General features: G+C 49.6%; 1 protein-coding gene across 1 annotated transcript in view; it reads left to right on the top strand.

Moving 5' to 3' along the window:
• The window catches only part of LOC119401255 (aldehyde dehydrogenase 1A1), a 90,586-nt gene that overhangs the window by 31,611 nt on the left and 36,725 nt on the right, over nucleotides 1-22,250 (top strand). The window contains exons 4-5 of the mRNA XM_037667939.2: nucleotides 11,164-11,290; nucleotides 18,848-18,909. Coding sequence (XP_037523867.1) covers nucleotides 11,164-11,290; nucleotides 18,848-18,909 — 189 coding nt within the window. The remainder of the gene's footprint in view (nucleotides 1-11,163; nucleotides 11,291-18,847; nucleotides 18,910-22,250) is intronic.

Raw genomic sequence — 22,250 nt, 5'->3', positions numbered from 1 at the left:
TGCGGGGCTGATCAAATGCTCAGGAGACGAGGCAAGGCAGAAATTGGCGGACATCTTATCGGGCATTATGACAGGAGAACCGACACCAGAGGATTGGCTATGTGGCCGAGTAATCCTGGTGCCGAAGAGAGGAGGGGATGCAAGGCTGTTGCATGAGTACAGACCACTCACAGTTACAAGTGTGCTATACCGAACTTTCGCACAAATCTTAAAGACATGGATGAGCGGCTGGGCAGAACACGACGACAAGTTGACTGAGCTACAGAATGGTTTCCGAAGCAGACGGCGCCTCGAGGACAATGTATTTGTGCTCACACAGGCAATCGAGATAGCACGCAAGGAGAATAGAGGGCTATACACTTGCTTTCTCGACGTCGCCAAGGCCTATGATAGCGTACCGCATGACCCGGTGTTTCACTGTATGACACAAATTGGCATGCCGAAGACATGGGTCAGTCTACTGTGCCGACTATACACGGACAATACGGTGGTTGCGTGCTTTTCCGACGCTCAAGCTGAACCAGTGAAGGTGATGCGAGGTCTCAAACAGGGATGCCCGTTGTCGCCGCTGCTGTATATGCTGTATACAGCCAGCCTGGAGAGGATGCTGCTGGAGAATGGAGGTGGATTCTCACTAGCTCACTCCTATGGCGGAACACCCGTGCCCTGGAGACTGCCGGGCTTTATATATGCCGATGATATTGTTCTAATGGCTGACAATGTGAGAGACCTTCAGCATCTCGCCTCACTATCGGCAAATCACCTGAGCAAACTCGGATTGTGCTTCAACGCCAAGAAATCAGTGGTGCTGGTGTTCGCAGGCACGGACACATCTGCGGTGGTGTCGCTGCCGGAGGGTGGGCAGATTCCGTGGAGAGATGAGTACAGGTACCTCGGTGTACAACTGAGCACATCGAGCCATGTCCTAGACATCCACGAGGAAAACATCCGTGAGACATCAGGCAAAGCGGCGAACGTGTTGCGCAAGCGAAATCTCTGGGGCTGCAACCGCTTCCTGCTGGCCCGAGAAATGTGGAAGTGTGTGCACGTCCCATGCCGCTCGTTTGCCAATGCTGTGCTCACCTTCCAGTCAGGAAATAGACAGTGGCTGAAGCGAGGGCAGCGAGAGGTTGGTCGACTGGCGTTGGGCTGCCACGGACGAGTTGCCATAGAGGCCATTCAAGGAGACGTGGGGTGGTCGTCGTATGAGGCTCGAGAAGCCAGGAGCAAGATCGCCTACGAGGGCCGCCTGCGTCTCATGAACGACCGCAGGTGGGCACGGCGCTTGTTCCGCTACACACACTTGACCGGAACGAGGACTGAATGGGCTGCGCGGTTGCACACCCTCCGCCGAAAGTTCGGGTTCTTCGCGAAGCCTGTGACGGCAACCAGGGAGTGCCAATGGGCCCGGGCCGTTCAAGAACAAGTACGGGAAGAGGAAAACGAAAAGTGGCGGAAGGCGATGTGTTCCAAGACAACATTGACGGAGTACCGCAAGCACAAAAGTGTGATATAAAAGGAACGCATCTACGACACAAATGGGGGTAGGGCCTTTTGTTTGAACCGCGGGCTGGGGCGCTGCGAACACTTGTGTACCACCGCCGATTCCACGAAGCTACCGACGACACGAGGGCTTTATGCCGGGTGTGCGAGCAGGAAGAGGAAACCATCTCCCACATTATGCTACGCTGTACGTTTTTGTGCCCCCGCCAGCGAGAGGGCACTACTCTGCCCGAGGCACTGGGGTTTGCGTGCACGAGTGACACGGTGCTGCACGCAGGCGATGAAGCGGCTGGTGCAGTGAACTATGCAGCAGTTCGCACCACCAAAGCAAGGCTGGTGCGGTGGTGGCGAGCGACGCAGCGGCAGTGACTTAGCCGTACAGACTTATTTACGGTGCTGTGTGTGTGTGTTTTTTTTTTGTTGGTTTGTTTTCTTTTTTTTTTTGTTCGCGGGCTAGGGCAAATTAATCTTGCCCGTCCGATACAAAGGGAATGGCCCCAAATCATCATCATTATCATCAGACAGGCTCTGGCCGGAGAGAGCAAATCGGCTCCGTCTGCAGAGGTGGACCAGTCGAAGACGAAATGTTGTGGCAAGAAACGATCCCGGAGTATCCGCGCGTCAGTGGGCGCGCAGAAAAAGGGCATTCTGGAGGGGCGTCCACGAGATGCAGCTGGCCGGAACGAAGCGGACCACGGCACATCGCCCAGGTAACCACAGCCCGTTACAGTAACGGCGGTAAGCGTGGCATCTTTGCTGCGGTGTCGAGCCCCCACTAGTTCAAACGTTGTCTACATGATCGAATGTTCATATTGTCACAAACGGTACACTGGCGAAACGGGACAGCCTGTTAAGGCCAGATTAAACGGGCATCGCACGGACACGGCGAAGAAATTACCGAAAGCAGCGGCACAGCATTTTAATGTAGCAGGTCACAACTTGGACGACCTCGGACTTCACATACTTCAGTCAAACTTCCGGTCCCCAAGAGAGAGAAAATATACAGTCATACCTTATTCACAAGTCCAGTACACTCCAGCCAGCAGTTATAAACGTTTCAAACAACAACGGAAACAGAGGAGTGTCTAAGAATTTCTAAAGTATACCATTGTCAAGTGGTGCTTTCTTCTGACAACCACAATTCAGTGAAACCGGCTCTTTCCCTTCCTCACCCAACTCTTCATTGTCCCCGCTTTCGTAGTTGCCCTCTCCTCCTTCTTTGTTTGGGTGGGAGGGGGCGCTAAGGAAATCAATTGCAGCCTTAAAAAAGACAATTATCGAAACGTCGGCTCCCGCACACAAGCCCTAGCTGTTTACGAATTTCTCATCGCAAGCTTCCACCTTCCCCTTCCTGTCTCTCTTTTGCGCGTAACACCTAGTCACGTGGCTAAAAATCACGTAACATCACGCGACAACTAGTCACATGACTAAAATGACATAACATCACGTAAGGTTAGTAACGAAAAGTAAAACTTGAAGAAATACACGCTGCACACTGATAACGACGAACAGAGTGTCGGCAGTCGATAATCAGATCTGCGGTAACGCGCGTAGGCATTTATACATGCGATATCGAACATTCGAGCCTTATCGCTGGTGGCCGCGTGAGTTCCAGAATAAACTCAACTGTTTGTGTTTGCGCGCTCAAGACTATCAGAAGATTCTAAAATAATCTGGGTGCGGTTTGCGCAAGCCAGTGGGCCGTTTACACAAGTGTAGCAAAAGAAGCGCGCGTCGCATTTCCCCTCTGAAAATGCATCGTACCAATGCTTGTGGCAGAACATGGAAGGGGGAAAAATGCATACACAAAGGAAGTACAATAACAAAGCAAAAAATTCGTCAGATCCCACGCACCGTGGGAATCGACGTTATGCGAATCATGCGCGGGAAGGTGACTGTGGGGTAATTTTTCACATTGAGCGAAACGTGACGGAATGACGCTAAAGAAATATCCAAAAAGTATAGGCGCACACATATGTTGAAGAGTCGCACATTTGTTATATAACCAGATGCTTACAGCTGCGTAATGATGCCAACAGCAACATCAATGGGTGTTACCAACACCAGACGCGGTAAGATCATGTGTAGTGCTTATATTCTTCAATACTGGATAGCACGAATTCGAACAGGACAAAGAAGCAACACAGATGCACAGGACAGGCGCTACTCGCAACTAAGCCAACTAAGCTTTATTCAGGGAAGTCTCCCTGCATATATTGTCACGTGGTCGTGACGTCGACGAAGACAGCAGTCGGCGTTTTCAAGATGAAACTGTTTACAGTAAAACCTCGGTGATACGAATCTTGCGGGGTTACCAAAAATATTCGTATCATCCGAAATTCGTATCACCAGTAAAGATGAAAAATTAGTATGCGACAAAAGAAAGTTGACATCCGTTTTGATTTAGTGTTTCTCTGGGCCACAGCGACGTCATGAACAGCTCTGAGTGATTGCCAGCAATGTTTTTAGACGTCAACAATCATACTTACACTCGTGAATATACGGTTGCGTGCGCGCTTGTGAAAAAAAAAAAAAAATTGGCCGCGCACCTGCGTGCTTCGCTGCAAATGTCGTCTAAAGACGATAGAAGAGGCGCTGCGTGAGATATGGATGCCATCTGGCAATACGTCGGGAAACGTGAGTGCTGTGTTGCGGGCTGGTAGTCCCGGCACAGCAGCAGGCGAACACCGGCGGTGACCAACGCGACCGGCGAGGACGCCAGCCAGCCCGAACACGCGGTTTGGCGCGAAGTGCCGAAGCAGAAGAAACGTCCGCACTCAACGAGTACTCTCCACACGCTCTTTTATTTACACGTCGCCTGGGTAAAACAGGAATGCCAGAGCGGCGCCCCATGGCATTCGTACAGTGCAATACAACCGAAATCGAAACACAACGAGTTCGTGCAGAGGGCACGGAGGAAGGCAAGTTTCAGCGCAATCGCATTTAAGAAACTAGGGTCTCTAGAATTACGTATCTATGTATTTTCTATTACAGGAACACACCACCTAATACTTACTTAGTGATGCTGCGCCTCAGATATGTGTAATGTTTGCTTTGTGATCGACAATGTACACAAATATGAACCTATTCAGCCGTTCAAGATGGCTGGCCCTTGGGCAAGTGGTTCAACTTTGGCCGGGTGGTTGAATCGAGTGACGTGCCGACAAATAGAAAAACAGACCAAAATTTCTGCGTTTAAGTTCCCCAAGAAAGACTATCGTCTTTAAAAATGAACCAGATGTGTTGTGACCCGTTACCGCTAGTAGACCCCTCCTAATCTTACTACGCTTTTCTGCATGACACCACAGTACTGCGGCGAAAGTGACTTAAGAGCGCTTTGCAAGCGGTGGATGAAGGCCAGAAAATTTTAGAACCGCTGTCCTTTGTTGCTCTTATTTTCTTATCGGGTGGTGTTGGGGCTGCTTTTCTTGCACAATCGGGAGGTTTGCTCAAAATTTTGGAGTCTCCCGTGCAAATGGGAGAGTTGGCAGATGTGCGCGTACGTTGCGAAGCCTGGTTTCTTCGCCAAGACCGTCCGCTTCGTCTCTTCGGGTATTCGTCCACCTTTCATGGGACTTCATGATGGACCCGCAGCCAACGTTTCAGTGTTGTTTCATAGAACGTCTGATTGTGAGGACATAGCTTGCATCGACGTGGTAGGCACGAGTTAACACTGTACAAAAACGCTGCTGCCTTGATCACAGCAGCACGCGTCAACTGAAAAAAAAAGATAATAATCGTGACGTCGACGCCATCTGTAACCTAAACTCAAAGACGCAGAAAAGCCTCCAAGATTCGCGCGCACAATCTCGGAGGCAACGACTCACCGTTGATGGTTGCGCAAGGCGCATGCCCGCGCCCGCGCGTGCCTGCCGCGTCTTCCGCTAGAGCGGTGCCAGTACCTGCTCGTACTTGTGCGATAGTGCACGTTCGTATCAAACGTCGCGGGGTGAAAATCGGTTCGGAACAACCGTGCTCCAATACAGTGCAGGCTAATGGGCTTTGGCCGGGACCACAGAAATATTCGTATGACCCCGAAATTCGTACGAGCCGAGATCGTATCACCGAGGTTTTACTGTATTTGGCCGAGCTTGTGGCCGGGAACGGAAAGTTAATTTACAGCAATACACACGGCATGCACTGATAGCGGCGAACAGAGCGTCGACCGTCGATCAACTGACAAGCAGTCAAGCGCGTCGGCTTTTATACAGGCGCTATCGAACTTTCCAACAATATTGCTGGTGGCGGTGTTATCTCTCGACAAAGCTGGAACATTCGCGTGCGGCGCGCAATCTTAACGGAACGTTCTAAAACAATCGCGAAGCTTCTTACACATCGCGGCGCGGCGTGCGCAGCGCGTTGCCCACAGTCTTTGTGGGTGAAGCTTCAACTCATGAAAAATAAGACGCGGCAATATACACAGCCGAGTGGCACGCGGAGGCGCACTGCACTTAAGTTACAGTGCACAGTTGCAGTTGTTACAGTTGTTCTGCTTATACTTGTTCGTTATCACGCAGAGCGTACGTACGTTTCACGAACCCGTGTGCACATGTGTGCATCATCACCGTGATCAATGAGCACCAGCAGCTGGACAGGACTTGTTATCGGATCCGTTCGTGACCGCGGCTACAAGGGGTCTTAGCGTAGTGAAGCACGGGGTATAGTACAGCTGTTGGAAATCGTGGATGCCTCTTACGAAGAAATTGTCTATAATGCCTCCTGTCCTGGACCTGGCGACGAGGTCTTGCGATGCCCTGTCGACATCGAAGCAGTCTTTCATGCACTGTAAGGAGCAGGCGCTGTTGGGTTTTGATAAGCCAATGTTGAAGTCACCGGCAATGATGAGGGGCATGGTCCTCTCGGCAGTGTTATTGTAGGAAGCATCGACCCCGGTATTTGCGCAGTCCACGTGGTCCACGTTGCGGACCACGTGGACGAGTGCACGGCAGTCGAGCGTCTTCTAGGGGTGTTCTGTCTTCAGCTCCCTCAATTTCCTTGCGTCCGCCGCGGTAGTGTAGTGGTTACCGTGCTCGGATGCTGAGCCGAAGGGCGCGAATTCGATCCCGGCCGCAGTGGTCGCATTTCAATGGAGGCGAAATGCTAGAGGCCCGTGTACTGTGCGATGTCAGTGCACGTTAAAGAACTACAGAATTTCCGGAGCCCTCCACCACGGCGTCTCATATGGTGGTTTTGGGACGTAAAACCCCTACAATTGTAATTATTATCATCACTTTCCTCGCGTGTCAATGTGTGCGTTCGCGGTTACTGTGTTGATTTGGACTCTGTATCTCGTGTGGCATATACCCGCATAACATGAACCCTGGTATGCGGGTACGTGGCACACGTGATTGGGAGAAAAGGTTTTATGACGTACGCGAACGGTTATTCATGTCATGACCAGTGTTCTTCATACACTGATCATCTGCTATGCCAGTTTTGGTATATTACAATAGGGCTCCGTGTTTTAAAATAAATCCGAAAACATCCGATAAACTCCGATTTTTTAGGGCACTTTCAACGTTCAAAGGGCATTTTCAAAGCTGAGAATCATCGATCGAAACGAGCGCACCTCCATCAGCGGCAGCAACCTCGTAAAATATGCTTGCGTCTATTACAACAGGCTTTAAGGTTGTAATACGAACCAACGTAGGTGTTTTGTTGTCTAGTATTTGCGCTTGTGTGTATATGTGTGTGCGTTCAAACCTACGAGACATTTAAAATACACTTAGAGTGTTGTTACTACACTTAGTGTGTTCGCATGTTTTCGAGTTCAGATATCAGGGAGTTTTAGCTTGTAACGTATACTTCTTTACGTTACCGTGTTACCGGATACCGGATGGAATCTGCGCATGCGCGATCCTTTGCGGAACGTAAAGGTTTACGGAACGTTAACTACTCGCAGGATAGGCTTTACGTTTACGGTCATATCTCGCAAATCCACCTTCGTTCGCGGCTACTCGCGATATCCGCTTCGCGGAGGCTCGCCGAAGTGCGAGCGCCACTTACGATCACCTTATTTCAGCCGGATTACCGAACGTGAGAGGCCTAAAGACGCTGACAGGCTGGATAGGTGGCGCCATCTAGCGGGGCAAAGGTGTACCAGGCGAGCACAAAATTGTTATTGCAGAAACATCGGGCATTCTCCTCCTAATGTAAATGCCTTGCAGATTACGTATGAGTTGTCTTTTTAATCATTTTTCCCCTCAAGAACACTAAGCGAAAACAAACGTGTCCATGATTGTGGTTGCGCGAAGCGTCACAAGATGTCGACACCATCGCCCAGTACCCTGGTATTGCTACACCCCTTCGCTTATACCGGGATACTGCACACGCTAAAAACCTCTCTTATGATTTGGCCGCAGCGTAATTCAATATTATCTAAATTAAATGTAGTTTAAATGCTGTTATCATCACCATTTAGTGGTTTGCGCAAACGTAAAGGTTTACGTACGTACGCAAAGGTTTACGTTTGGGCAGCTAAAAAACTTTGCTAAAAGTCGAGTTCCGGTGAAACGGTAAACGTAATCCGGTAACGGTAACGTAAAGAAGTATACGTTACAAGCTAAAACTCCCTATCATTTCATCTAAAATTGCGGAGTATTGAGAATAATAATAACAATAGGTCCTTCATTTTTCTTCAAGAAGCTGAGGGAGGCTGGGAGAAAAAACTAAGCAGCAGCTTAACTAGCTCCTGCGCCCCCCCCCCCCCCTCCAAAAAAAAAAAAAGAAAGTAGACTTTGGCGAGTTTACAGCAGTGCACATCAAGAGCCTTATTATAACAGGGTAAATGAACAAGAAGTGAGACAAAATGAAAGGATAAAGAAACATGATTAGCAGCAACAATGCAACGCATTTTCATTGGAAATAAAATTCATAAGAACACATTGCAACAACTTATAATGCAAAATTAAACGCCAAATTTCCTCCCAAAAAATAAACTCCGACAAACACCCTCCGAATTTCAAGAAAAATAAACTCCGAAAACACGGAGCCCTATACAACAACCTACGGAGACGACCAGGAGAGCACCCAGACGTAGGCGGATAGATAGATAGATAGATAGATAGATAGATAGATAGATAGATAGATAGATAGATAGATAGATAGATAGATAGATAGATAGATAGATAGATAGATAGATAGATAGATAGATAGATAGAAACGGCCAAAGTGACTGAGGTTCGCTAAGAAATGCTTCGCATTTAATAGACACTGCACGCTGATAGCGGCGAAGAGAGCGTCGGCCGTCGATAATCTGATCTGCGGTAAGGCACGTCGGTATTTATGCATGCGATATCGAACATTCGATATCGCTGGTGGCTGCGTCAGCTCCAGAATAAACTCAACTGTTCGTGTTTGCGCGCTCAAGATTCTAAAGGGATCTGGAGGGTTCCCAGAAATCAACGCACAAAAATTATTCCAGTGTTTTCGGATGCTGCGGATATTAACATGGATAGCTGTGAAGGCATTACCAAAACTCGAAATGAAGTTATGGGCTTCTGAAAAGCTACCAAAAACTCAAGCATTGACTCAAGGAAAATTCGGGGACGCTTAAGCTTCGCCTTTAAGAGTTGCACGCGATAGCGATATCCGACCCCATTCTCATCGTGCTCTGTTTCCCTTGTCATTATGTTCAGTCGCCCGGTCTCTATCACACACACACACACACACACACACACACACACACACACACACACACACACACACACACACACACACACACACCACACACACACACACACACACACACACACACCACACACACACACACACACACCACACACACACACACACACACACACACACACACACACACACACACACACACACACACACACACCACACACACACACACACACACACACACACACACACACACACACACACACACACACACACACACACACACACACACACACACACCACACACACACACACACACACACACACACACAGGCACACACACACACACACACACACACAGGCACACACACAGGCACACACACACACACACACACACACACACACACACACACACACACACACACACACACACACACACAGGCACACACACACACACACAGGCACACGCACGCACGCACGCACGCACTCGACATACCTATAATAAGTAAAGGTTTCTGCCCTGTTCAACAGCACTTTTATGACAACAGTGTACCCAGTATAGGTGTGTGTAAGACAATGCGCGCACTAACGTGTATGCCCTTTGTAATGGGTGGCATGCTTTAAACCAGCAGCAATTACGCGAGTGATACTGTTTCGAAGTTTCGATGCACCCACTACGTGTTCGTAAGGGAATACGCGCAGTAATGTGTGTGCCTTTTGTAATGGGCGGCCGGCTTTAAACCACCAACTCGTTATGCAGTTCACATGGTGTGACGCCCGATTGCAAAATACGCTTGTACCCCGTTTTACTGCGATATTACATCTCGTACTGGACGATCGCGCTGATGCGAAGGTGACCGGGTGTCCTGCCGACTGGAAGCAAAACAAGTGGTCAGCAGCCGGTCACAGTATGGCGCTGACTGCGAAAAATTAAAGCGTAGTGGGCAAGGGTAGCGATGCGGGCTTGTTGGTCTGTCATGGTACTTGGATGTGGGCGCGAAAAGATAGTTTGAAACGGCCAATGTTACGCGCACAAAGGTCCTTGCGGCACGGTTGAAGGCGATGCGCACGGGGCCCGATTACGCGTTGTACTCTTGCAGGCGAAGCGTCCTCCAACTTATTGTTATGAATTGTAGATTTCGCTGGTGTCGTGCGCGAAAGAGCCGGTACGAATAGATTCTTGGATCGGGCATTTTCTAATCATTGATGCTCTCTCGATCGTCGGACCTGCTATCGACGTGGCTTGTCATTTCACGTTGCCACATTGCTTCGTTACCCGCCGCGGCGGTCTTTTGGTTACGGTGCTCGACTGATGGCCCGAAGGTTGCAGGATCGAGTCCCGGTCACGGCGGCCGCATTTCGACGGAGGCGAAATGCTAGAGGCCCGTGCACTTATATTCAGGTGCACACTAAATAACCCCAGGTGGTCGAAATTTCCGGAGCCCTCCACTACGGCATCTCTCATAATCATTCTAAAAAGGCAGGGCGTGAAAACACGGACACAAGAAAGAAGTAAGGACACCACAAACAGTAATCCTTAAAATGCCTTAACAGTAACCTTCCACGTAGACCGCCACGCGTGCCGGATTGATAGGTTCGCCTGTTGGATGGGCATGCGCAGATAAGTTTTCGTGCCTTCTTTCTTTTGAGCCGTTGTGCGTCTCTTCAGTTGTTAGTCGGCATTTGTGGTGTCCTGACTTCTTTCTTGTGTCCGTGTTTGCACGCCCTGCCTTTTTAGAATGAATACTTACCAACTAGCTCAGCTCTCTGTTATTCTAAGTCTCATAATCATATCGTGGTTTTGGGGCGTAAAAGGCCAGCAATTATTATTAAAACAAAGACAAGCTGGAAGTGTGCGTAGAGGAAATGATCGATTTGGCTGAGGTATTCGTGCAGCAAAAGGGACGCGGGTGGTGCTTATTCGCATTGCAGAAACGCCCCTCTTGCGCGCCCACACCGTGCAAATCTCATTTGCGCAGCGCATTTGTATATTTGAAACTTTGAGCTGCCATGAGAATAATCGCAACCATGTTTCAGAGCTTGGAGACTTTCAACAATGGGAAGCCTTTCACGGAAGCCGTGCACGACATCAAGTTTGCCATGAACTGTCTGCGATACTGCGCCGGCTACTGCGACAAGGTTCATGGGAAAACAGTTCCAGCAGGTACGCTTTCCTTAGGGGCCGCGTGCTTGCCAGAGGCGCGGCAACGGGGGCTTGACCGACCATTGCAAGCTGTGTGTGCCAGCATTTATTGCAGCTCAGTTTTCGGGTCCGTGTCGTGACCAGACGAGAGATCTGTGGAGCTATGCGCATACACAGACAGGCAAACAGGTGCGTAAGTGTACCCTCAATTGTCCTGACAAAAAAAAAAAACATATCTTCTTGCAAGGCTGCATATGCGCGACACGTAGCTTGGCACGTGTAGCTGTTGATGGAATCGTGTCTCCGCAATGAATTTAGATGTTTCTGTTGTTCTTTTTTTTTTTCGTGGTTGTTATCACTTGATATTTCATGTGCCCCAAGCAGAAATGTCCAATCAGGGCGCACCAACACAGAATAGAATTCTGTATTTCGTGATACGGTATAGGCCCGCTATGCCCCGCAAAAATAGCACTCACGATGCAACAATATAGCGGCGAAGACAATCGTCGGTCGTCGATAAACAGATCGTCCGTGAAACGCGTTGGCTTTTATGCAGGCTTGATAGAACCTTCCGATGTTGTCGCTGGTGCTCGCGTTAGCTCCAGAATGAACTCGATCGCTCACGTCCTGCGCGCATTCGTAACATAACAGTCTGAAATAATCGCCAAGTTTCTCAAACACTGCGGGGTGGCCCGCGCCGAGTGCTGCTAACAGTTATTTTGGATGTTTGCCGTTCACATAAAACAAATAAGTGCGCATGGCAACCCTAACATCCCAATTAAGGCGTCTGATCATTTCTAACCTTTTGTAAATGGAGGAAACTTTGCAGTGAAAGCACAAGACGTACAAACCTCACGAGATAAGCTTGTGCCCACGGGCGACCATGCCCTGTAGGGCAATGTACAGGTGGTAAAGGTAGGAGGCACGCGCGCATCCCAACTCCGGCGACAAACGAGCGAGGCGAGGACCTTTCAAGCGCCCTTCGTGCCATCTCGCGGGTGATAAAGAACACGGTGAAGCACCTCCGACCTCTGCGTACCGCCAGCGGTAAATCGTGCATATAAATAGCCGTTAGTACGCTGGAGGACGTATGCTGCATGGCATAGTTGTTTAACGCTGTCCACTGCGGAGCGAGGGGTCGCAGTTTCCAATCCCTGGTCACGCGCATCAAAAAATATTTCTGAATTTTCTGTGTTATATATATATATATATATATATATATATATATATATATATATATATATATATATATATATATATATATGTGTGTGTGTGTGTGTGTGTGTGTGTGTGTGTGTGTGTGTGTGTGTGTGTGTGTGTGTGTGTGTGTGTGTGTGTGTGTGTACATACACGAGGCATGACGGCGACGTCGACGGCAATAAGCCGCCGAGGGTGTACATATAATTGCTATCGCCATAACATAAGTCTGTGCCGCCGAAAAGGCTATTTGCTTTGTCAGTTGTAGCGCCAGCTATTGAGATTAAAAAGAACCGCAAACTTGTAAAATATCGCCTGTGAGCTGAAGTAGCACTCATTGTCACGCATCTTTGAGGCCACGTATTCGACCAAAATAGCCATTCCTGCTAAGCCTACCGATGAACTTGAGTATTGTTCTCGGAAACAGTATAGAGATCGCGAACTCTTTGTTGTCGAAGCATATTGGGACAAATCTTAGTCAAGTGCAAGCATCAGCTGAGAATTTGTTGGCCATACAGATCACGGCAACGACTTAAATCCGAGGCGGGCAGCGGCCATTTTGGCAGCAACAACGACGCCATTACGTAGGCGGAAGTCGCTGCCAGTCGCGCGCTGATCGGTCCTCCGTACATCGAACTGCTTCCGGCGTCGACGCCGACGCTGCCGATGTCTGGGACATCCTGCAGAACTGCTTAGCAGCACTGAGCTTGTAGGACCATTTTCGCATGCGTTGTACCGAGGTGCTGGTTCAGTTGCTGACAGGAGAATCCCGGAGGATGTAAAGCTTTCAGTGGGCATTGTAAAAATGTCTTAATGATTGTATTAATGAACAAGTGCAGGAAACGCTTTGCACGGATAAATGTGCTGTTTCTACGGGGCTATGTATTTAACGTCTGCGCTGGTTGGAGAGATGTTTTTGTGCAGAAATTCGCAGTGATTCAAAGGTTAACTGCCGCTATTCTTAGTGATTTATGCCTAACAAATGCGTAGAGGACGCTTTAGGTTGTTTATTATTGAGGTATTTCTATCATTACCCGGACGTTTGCAGGGGTGAGGTAATTGAATCCGTGGTTATCTCATGAGCGATTTAAAGTAAAGGGCTCAAGGTTACCAAATAATTGGCTCAGCATGGTGTAATACAATTTCCAGACGCTTTTCTTATGTTAGAAGTGAGCCACGTATTCTCGCAGTATTCCCCAGATCTGTTAACTTTTAGTCGAACCAATGTAAGGTGGTGAAAAACGGCATTGCTGTATGATTTATAAATCATCTCACCAAATCCTGTGTGCGCGAAATGAGCGCCAGCTTTAACCCGCAGGTTACGGGTTTATTACAAGTATGCTGTCCTCGCGTTGCTGTCGTTGAATGCTATTTCGTCAGGTCCGAACATGGCGGCAGCAAACAATAACAACTCTAAGCTATTCCTTGCGTCCATTTATCGTCCAATGAGAGTAAGAAGTAGACGCTTTTTTTAAGGATGCCAATAGGTAAAATATGCGCCGAGGAAGAATGAGCAGGCAGACATTTGTTTCGCCCCAAAAGATTGCAGGTGTGGCGTATCCTTTCGTCTACGCCCCTTTCTCCATGGGCTATACTGTGTAGAGCAGATATTACGGGAACATAAGGTGTCGTTATAGGCTCACCATCTCATCTTTCATTGTCTAGAGTGTAAATGAACGCCAAAATGCAATGAATGCGCAGTATTTTAAAGGCACAACAATGAAGGAACTGTGTAATGGAACAGATATCGACTATTAGTGAAAGCCACTTACATGAAAAAAAACATGGCTGATCCCTCCGTTATAGGAATCGGTATAACACGAAAGTGAAACGTGTCTTCACAGAAGCAGTGCTCATTGTGTAGTGATATATGAGAGCTTGTACAATGTATATTCGTGTTTGGCAGCGATAGCACCGTTTGACGTGGATGCACCTATGTCGACAGCATGTCTCTATCGCGACGACTAACGCCCATGATCATGATTAAACCGTTGTGGTAGCTGACGGTGTGAACATATATTTGGACACAGCGAATCGCGAATCCCGCGTAAGGATGATATCAACAAGCTCATAATCAACACTGGTACCCGGCATGCACTTGTTCAAAGCGTCGTCAATTAAGGAGAGAAACGGCACGGTGTGCGCTTTCTAGTAATGGGTAGCCGACGCCTGTGCTCATGCATACATAAAACACACTGCGCTTCAGCAACACAGGAGGTAGAGGTTCGTAGCCTGAGCCGCAAACGCGTGCGTCCCGCTGGCCTCTGTGTCGCAGGCGCTGATCTCGCTCCACCAAGGCACGGCATTCGCCCGTAGAAATCGCGTCTTTTGTGCAACGCATAATGCAGCAGTTTTGTTAGTCGGTGCTCTCGCAATTGAAGCAGTCGGCGGCGGAGAAATCCCGTTGGTGCATGTGGAAGCCGCACTACTCCGATGGGCCGACGCACGCTAACACGAAGCCAAAGGCAAAGAACGTAACTGCGTCAGGGGTGCCTCGGCGACGCCAACGCGGCCAGTCTACCTCTCTGGTACCGAGACGCTTTAACCATGACCTCCGATATCGTGTGCAATCTCGGAGTTAGCGCGAGCAAGTGTCGATCGTGAAGCATTACTTCTTTTCACATCTCACAGACGGCGGCACCTCCGCGCTCCGCCCGCCGCGGAAGAGAATGTGTGAGAGATATAATGCGCGTTCGCGCCGCGCCTAGCATCTCCCGAGTTAGCTCGGTCGGTAGGGAGTCGGGCGCTTTCCGTCGCGGCCACAACGTCGTGAGTTCGATTCCCAGCGGGGTATCTTTTTCTTGGTTTTTTTCTTTCTTACCCGTTGGCGTCCATTTTATCAACGTCATATCCGTGACGGATGTACTTGGTGGACCCCGGCATAAAACACTTTCGTGTTAAAAAAAAGTGAAATGCCTAAACAGTTATCTGTGGCATGCCATATTTGTAGTTGGGGGTATATCACACCTGCGGCCCTGCGCACGCGCAAGTAAGTCTTTTCCACCGCCCTCTCAGTTCATATTTAACGCTTGTGTTCTCTTGTGTGTTCACGCCTACCTTCTCTCATGACGAATCCTTACCAGCTAACTCAGCTCTCTGTCGTGCATGAGTTTCGGAGGCCAAAACTTTTTATGCAGTTAAAGCTACATCTAACGAAACCCGATTTTACCAAGTTCCCGATTTAACCAAGAAATTTCCCTTCCCTGGCAAATACCCATTGAGTTCAGTGTTGTCATCAAGCGAAATTAGCAAACAAATTTGGCCACGAAAAGCGATTTAGCCAAATTTTTCCTGAAATAAAGGAATGAAGAGCTGCGATATTTTTCCTCTAATTCTGACCGAGACGGGTTTTTCTTCGAGTGTGCGCTCCAACGCTATCCTGTTAAAACATCTTGACGCCTTAGTAACGGCCCTAGCCTTACTTTGACAGGCTGTACGCCGCACGCATGCACGGAACAACGGACACGGCATGCGGTAGAGCCCTTGCGTGCCGCATAGATTGCTTCGGTAATTTCATGGTTTATGCGACAGATAGCACTGCTCATCTCCTCGCATATTTATAGGTCGGCATGCTCGCACAATCACTGTATTCGTTCGCCACTTCATCGCACATCGGTAGCCTGTCAGCTTCACGTGATCGTCTACTTGGCGCAGTAACGTAGCCATGGAAACTTTTTTCAGTGGAGGGGGGGGGGGTGTTGTTCAACCATATTTGATGTATGTTGGTGCGTGCGTTTGCTTGTGTGCGTGTATATATACGCCTGCAAAATCAAAAATTTCGAGGGGGGTGTTGAACACTGGCTACGCCCTTGACTTGGCGTGCATCGCCCGGACATTGTGTCACCGATGTTTGGGCCGCCCTCGCGGACTTTTCAGACGCGCAGGTGTAGGTTGCCGACAAAAAACTGTGGTAGCTTTTGGGCGTCGCCACGTTACAATTGTGGATTTCGAAGGACCGAAGAATCCCTTTCTCGATTTCACGAAATTCCCAATTTAAAGAAATAATTAGAGCCTGGTCATCACTTCGTTAAATCGAATTGAATCGTGCGAACGTATGCGTGCATGACTATGTTGATGATGGACTATGAACACGGTGCACACGGCGGAATCTGCCAGTGAGAGAGAACAGCTTCACAACCATGCACTGTGTCATTTCTAACAAATAAGATTGTCAGAAGAAAAATGCGACACACTGACTTGCACATTCACTTATCGCCGCACGACTCACAGCGCCTACAATAACCTCATGTTCGCACTGCAGTTGTAGGATAAACCGACCTTCAAGTTGGTAAATTCCATATAGCGGGCATGAGCCACCTTCAGTGGGAAAACAAAACGAATAAAAGATGGCTGATCCTACATCATAGGAATCGGTATAACACGAAAGTCAAACGTGTTGTCACAGCAGTAGTTGATTATTTATAGTGCATTGGTATATGAGAGCTTGTACATTGTCTACTGTACTTTGGCAGATACAGCACCACTTGATGTGGACGCACTCACGTTGACGCCTAGTGGCACGTCTCCGTACCGGCGACTAACGCCTATGATTATGATTTAACCTTTGCGGTAGCTGAAGTTCTTCTCATGTACGTGGACATGGCATATGGCGAATCCCGCGCAAAGCACATAATAAGCACTGATACTCGATATGCACTCCTCCAAAGCGTCGTGAAACGCGAAGAGAAACGCTACGCACGTCGTGTCTTTCCTCTAGCCTAGCCGTTAATTATCACAGGGCGAGCGGGGAACGCGATGCGACAGCCAAGCGAGCGTTGGAGAGCTATTTTTCGATATAGATGGATGCTATGAGCAAAGCTTGCCTAAAGCCGCCACCTCGCGGTGTGTTAAAGGGTTGACGAAATTATACTTCTACTGGAAACGCACCGAATGGGACGGTCGGAGCAACGGTGCATTTTTTTTTTCAAGCCTGTTGTCACACATGTCACACATGTCACCGACCCGTTATAAAGGGGACGTTCGTGGCATCCATCCATCCAAGAGCTCTGTGAAAGAAAGTGTGAAAGATAAAAGGTGCGTTCATGTAGCCTCCGCAATGTGTTTGGCGGTAGCTCAGTGGGCTAAACACCCGACAGCCATTGTCGCGGACCGAGACGTCATGAATTCGACTCCTGTCAACGGAATTTTTTTCTTATAGGTCTTTTTTACTTTGCCATCTGATGGCGTTCATTTTCCTGACGTATTTCCGTGACGGAAATGTGTCATGAAAGTCTAGGTGGACCCCGGTATAAAACAATTTTGTGTTAACGCAAATCAGGTAGGCCATAGAGTTTAACCTAGAGAGGAAACTGGCGCTGCGATCGTTCAACCACCATGGCAATGATGGGAAGTACAGGCTTCGGATTGGATAGCGTTAGCTAGCGAACTGTCTATGGATCTTTTTCTACAGTTTCAGTTTCGTTCTTCGCGAAGCGTGGGTAGTGGCACTACGTTTCAAAGCACTCAAGCAGCGCCTTTGTTGTTCAAAGAGGCTGAAGGACCGCTAGATTTCTCGATTTGCTGTTTCGTTGCAGCTTTACAGGTTGTATATGACAGTTTTAGTAAAGCGTCGTGCACTCACCGCTGTGCATAGATGTAGCGTCCCATGCCAGTGCAGGAAATTGCATAGAGTTCACGTTTTTCGATGAGCGCTACTTGTCAAAACTCTTTCAACTGGACTGCTAAACGATGGCAAAGCTAAGTAGACGCACCGTCACGCTCCCCTGACCTGACTTCACAACACAATGAGAGATGCGTTGGAGGCAGACCACTTGGACAGACGCACCTGGTATCGCAGCAGACGATACGTTAAGCGTTCCTCACTCAATACAGTACTGTTATTTCCATAAATAGATCATGCGTACTTTCGAGGGGAAAACAATGTTTGGTTTCAAGAGTCGTAAAAAAATAATTCATTATTTGGTGATGCCAAATCTGGAACACAATTGCAGAGCAATGCATACCCTGGTGGTTGAATTTGTCCAGGTTTCACTTCCATCTCACGGTCAGGCGAACATTTTGTATTAAGTTTTACATACGAAAGAGTGAAGCAAGTTTTAATTGGAAATAATGTCATATCACTTTGTTTTACACTCGGCAAACAAGCGTCACGAATCTCAAGAACGAAAGCCATCCGAAGCAGATCCGAAGCCTGTACTTCCCATCATTCCCATGGTGGTTGAAGCGTCGTTGAAGGAGCCCGCGTAGACACTAGCGCCACATTCCCCTCTAGGTATTATAGTAAGAAACTCTATGAGGTAGGCCGGAGGAGTCGTTCTTCTGTCGTCATTCTGTTTCGAACCGGGGCAAAAGTTCGTTCATACGATGTACTATCGATTGTCGCACAATGCCGTATGTCATAACAAAACGTTTTTTTTTCAGATGGCAATGTTTTCGTTTATACAAGACGCGAACCTATTGGAGTCATCGGGCAAATCATTCCGGTAAGAGCCAGCATTCAGAGCTTTTGCAGTGGATGGCGGCTTGAGAGCATCTCGCTGACAACCACAATGTCACGCCCCGGATGCAGTTGCCGGGCTCATTTTAGGGACATTGGTCCCCGAATCGCCTCACGATAGCACTGAGAGCAGGTCCTTTGGGGCTCCAGCGAACGCTGGTTGTGGTCTAAAGGCCCAGTAAGAGCCCAGAGTTGACGTAACACGCAAAAGAAGTTTCTTAATTCAGGCAATTACGAACATTTCATATACATGCACACTTGGCTGGTGCACAAATTTTCAGGTGGGTTAACAATAATCGACCAGCGCTATAGGTACAAGCACATGAGAGAATGTCGAAGGACTTCTTTCATATGAATCAGTCCTTGTTCAGAGTCTGTGGCGTAATCTTGAAGTAATTCTTGAATACACTCTTGGTCGGACATTCACCACAGACACAACGAGTAGCAAGAATACACCTCCCCGGAGGTCTGCCCGAAACAAGCACAAATGACTAACAAACAGCGAGGGCAGTAGATGCAAATCTCATTCTTTCCTTCAATCATCTGAGTTTGCCGCAAAACAAACAAGCTACAGACTGCATTTAGTGAAGTACTCTAGAGACATTGAAGAAAGCAACATTCCGAAACGTCTCAAAATTAAAGTCAGATGTGCGCGGGGTACCCTACCGGCTAACGTATTAGTAAAATGGAACAGTATTGTAGAAAATGCCTGTTTGGTATTAATAGATATTTGAAAGGAACTTTGCGTCAGCCGATAGTACGTGTGTAGAGAAGCATTGGAACGTTGTAAAGGGCCGTCCTCTCCAGCGCCTTCTAGTGGGTCGCCCTCTTCGCCTCTTCTCGGAGAGTGCGCCCCTCGTGCTCGTGCTCGTGAGAGTCTGCGCTCCGTCGTGACTGTTGTGCATCGTCGCCGTCAATCCAGCCGTCAATAAACGCCTTTACAAAGTGGTGGAGAGTGCTGTACCGTCACCATAACTTCGGTCTCCATTCGATGCCCCTGGAGCTCCGATCCCGTACCGTGCCATCTGCCATGCCGCAAGACGCCGCTCTTCAAACGCCGCCCCCTGCCCCGACCGCTTGTCCCGGTGTCCCCCGTATCCGCGACCCTCCTGTTTTCACCGGCGCGGATGGCACTGACGTGGAGGACTGGCTCGCGATTTACGAACGGGTGAGTGTTCCCAATAAATGGGACGAAGCAGGCAAGCTGACCAACTTGGTTTTCTACCTCGCGGGTGTGGCAGGCATGTGGTACAACAACCATGCACCCGATTTCCTTACGTGGTCCGATTTCAAGACCGCCATCGTCAACGTGTTTGGCCGCCCTGCCGTTCGTAAGCTTCAAGCCGAACAGCGCTTACGTGAACGAGCTCAGCAGGCAGGGGAATCGTTCACGAGCTACATCGAAGACATCCTTGACCTGTGCAAGAAAGCCGACGCGAGCATGTCGGAGTCTGACAGAATCAGGAATGTTCTGAAAGGCATCGACGACGATGCCTTCGCCATGCTGCTGGCCAAAAACCCTCGCACAGTGGCAGAGGTCATTACCCTGTGCCAAAGCTACGAGGAGCTGCGCCGGCAGCGCTTGATGACCCGCCGACCGCCATCACGCGATGCTGATCTCGCAGGCTTGTCGGCAATTCCTGACCACTCCACCTTGCTCGCCGAAATCAAGTCGTTCGTGCGTGAGGAAATTGCCCGCCAGGTCTCTCTACTGGCTTTCACTCCACCGCAGCATGTTGACCAGCCGCCAACTACACTTCTGCCTCCTCTCCGCCGAGCGATTCAGCAAGAAATCGCGGAGGTCATTCCTGAATACCACCAGCCGCCTCTAGTGCCTGCACCACTAAGCTACGCGCAAGCTGTCGCCAGGCCGCCCCCAGCGATTCCTGTGGCTGGCCCGCGGAGTTACGCCGAAGCCGTCGTCGGACCACAGGCCTTCGACGCGGCTGTGCCGCCTACATACGTCGACGTCGTCCCCAGGCCCCGACTGCTGCCCACAATGCACTCATATCAGCAGCCGCCTCGTCCATCCCGTTCTGCGACATGGATGGGACCAGCGAACCGCTGGCGCACTTCCGACAACCGCCCCATTTGCTTTGCGGGCGGTTGCGCCGGTCACGTCGCACGCTACTGCAATCGCGTGCAGCCGCCTCGGGTCGCATCAACCCTGACCAGCTCATCAAGCAGCCCTTATTATGACCAAGCGCCGCCTATGTCACCGACGTCCCGCCCCGCAACATCTACCCGCCGGTCACCGTCTCCACGACGTCGCTCACTGTCGCCGATGCGGCCCCGTCCGGTCTCACGTGACCAGGAAAACTAGTCGTCGCAGTCCACGAGGCAAGGGCTGCGACGCTATCGAACTGCGAAAGCCCTCAGCGAAGCCCCTCGAACGTGATTGACGTGTTTGTGGACAGTGTTCGCGCATCTGCCCTTATCGACACTGGAGCCGCCGTATCCGTTATGGACGCCAAGTTTAGCCGACTACTGCAAAAAGTGACGACGCCGCTTTCCGGGCTCTCCCTCCGTACAGCCAGCCCCCAAAGTATTCACCCAACAGCGGTGTGCACAGCCCGCGTCGTGATTAAGGACGCTATGTACGCCGTCGAATTCATCATAATTCCTGCCTGCTCTCACGACGTCATCCTAGGATGGGATTTTCTCTCCCGCCACGACGCCGTCATTCATTGCGCACCAGCCGAAATAGAGCTCTCACCATTCTCTGAATTGGCGCCGGCAGAGAGTCCATCGGCTGCGGGCAAGGTACTTGTCAAAGACGACACCAAGGTGCCTGCAAACTCGTCGACGGCGGTGTCAGTGTACTGCGCCAGTCTCTCCGACACCGTTGCACTTCTCTCGCCATCTGACCGTGTTTGCACGAGGAAAGGCATGCTGGTGCCTTTCGCGACCGTGCAAGTCACTCAGGGCAGTACGTCAATTTTTGTTATCAACCCATCTCCGTACAGTGTTATGTTGGTCCGAGGGGAATGTCTCGGCAGCGTGGAACCCCTCGAAGACGCACAAGTTATGGACGAACCAGATGAAATGCACTGCCACAGTTCCAGTAGGCTCGGCGCTGTTTCGACCTCTCGTTCATCACCCGCTGATGTCTTTGGTTCCTCCATTGCTGACGACCTTACACCGGTCCAGCGTTCGCAGCTTCTGGGCCTGTTGGACGAATTTCGCTCTTCTTTCGATGTCGCTCAAACTTCTCTCGGCCGCACTTCAGCCGTTACGCATCGCATCGACACTGGCGCCCAGCCGCCACTGCAGCAACGTCCATATCGCGTATCTCCCACAGAACACCGTGTAATCAACGAGCAAGTC

This window comes from Rhipicephalus sanguineus, chromosome 8 (assembly GCF_013339695.2).
Source record: "Rhipicephalus sanguineus isolate Rsan-2018 chromosome 8, BIME_Rsan_1.4, whole genome shotgun sequence".
Taxonomy (NCBI): domain Eukaryota; kingdom Metazoa; phylum Arthropoda; class Arachnida; order Ixodida; family Ixodidae; genus Rhipicephalus; species Rhipicephalus sanguineus.
This window is presented reverse-complemented; position numbering and strand designations above follow the sequence as displayed.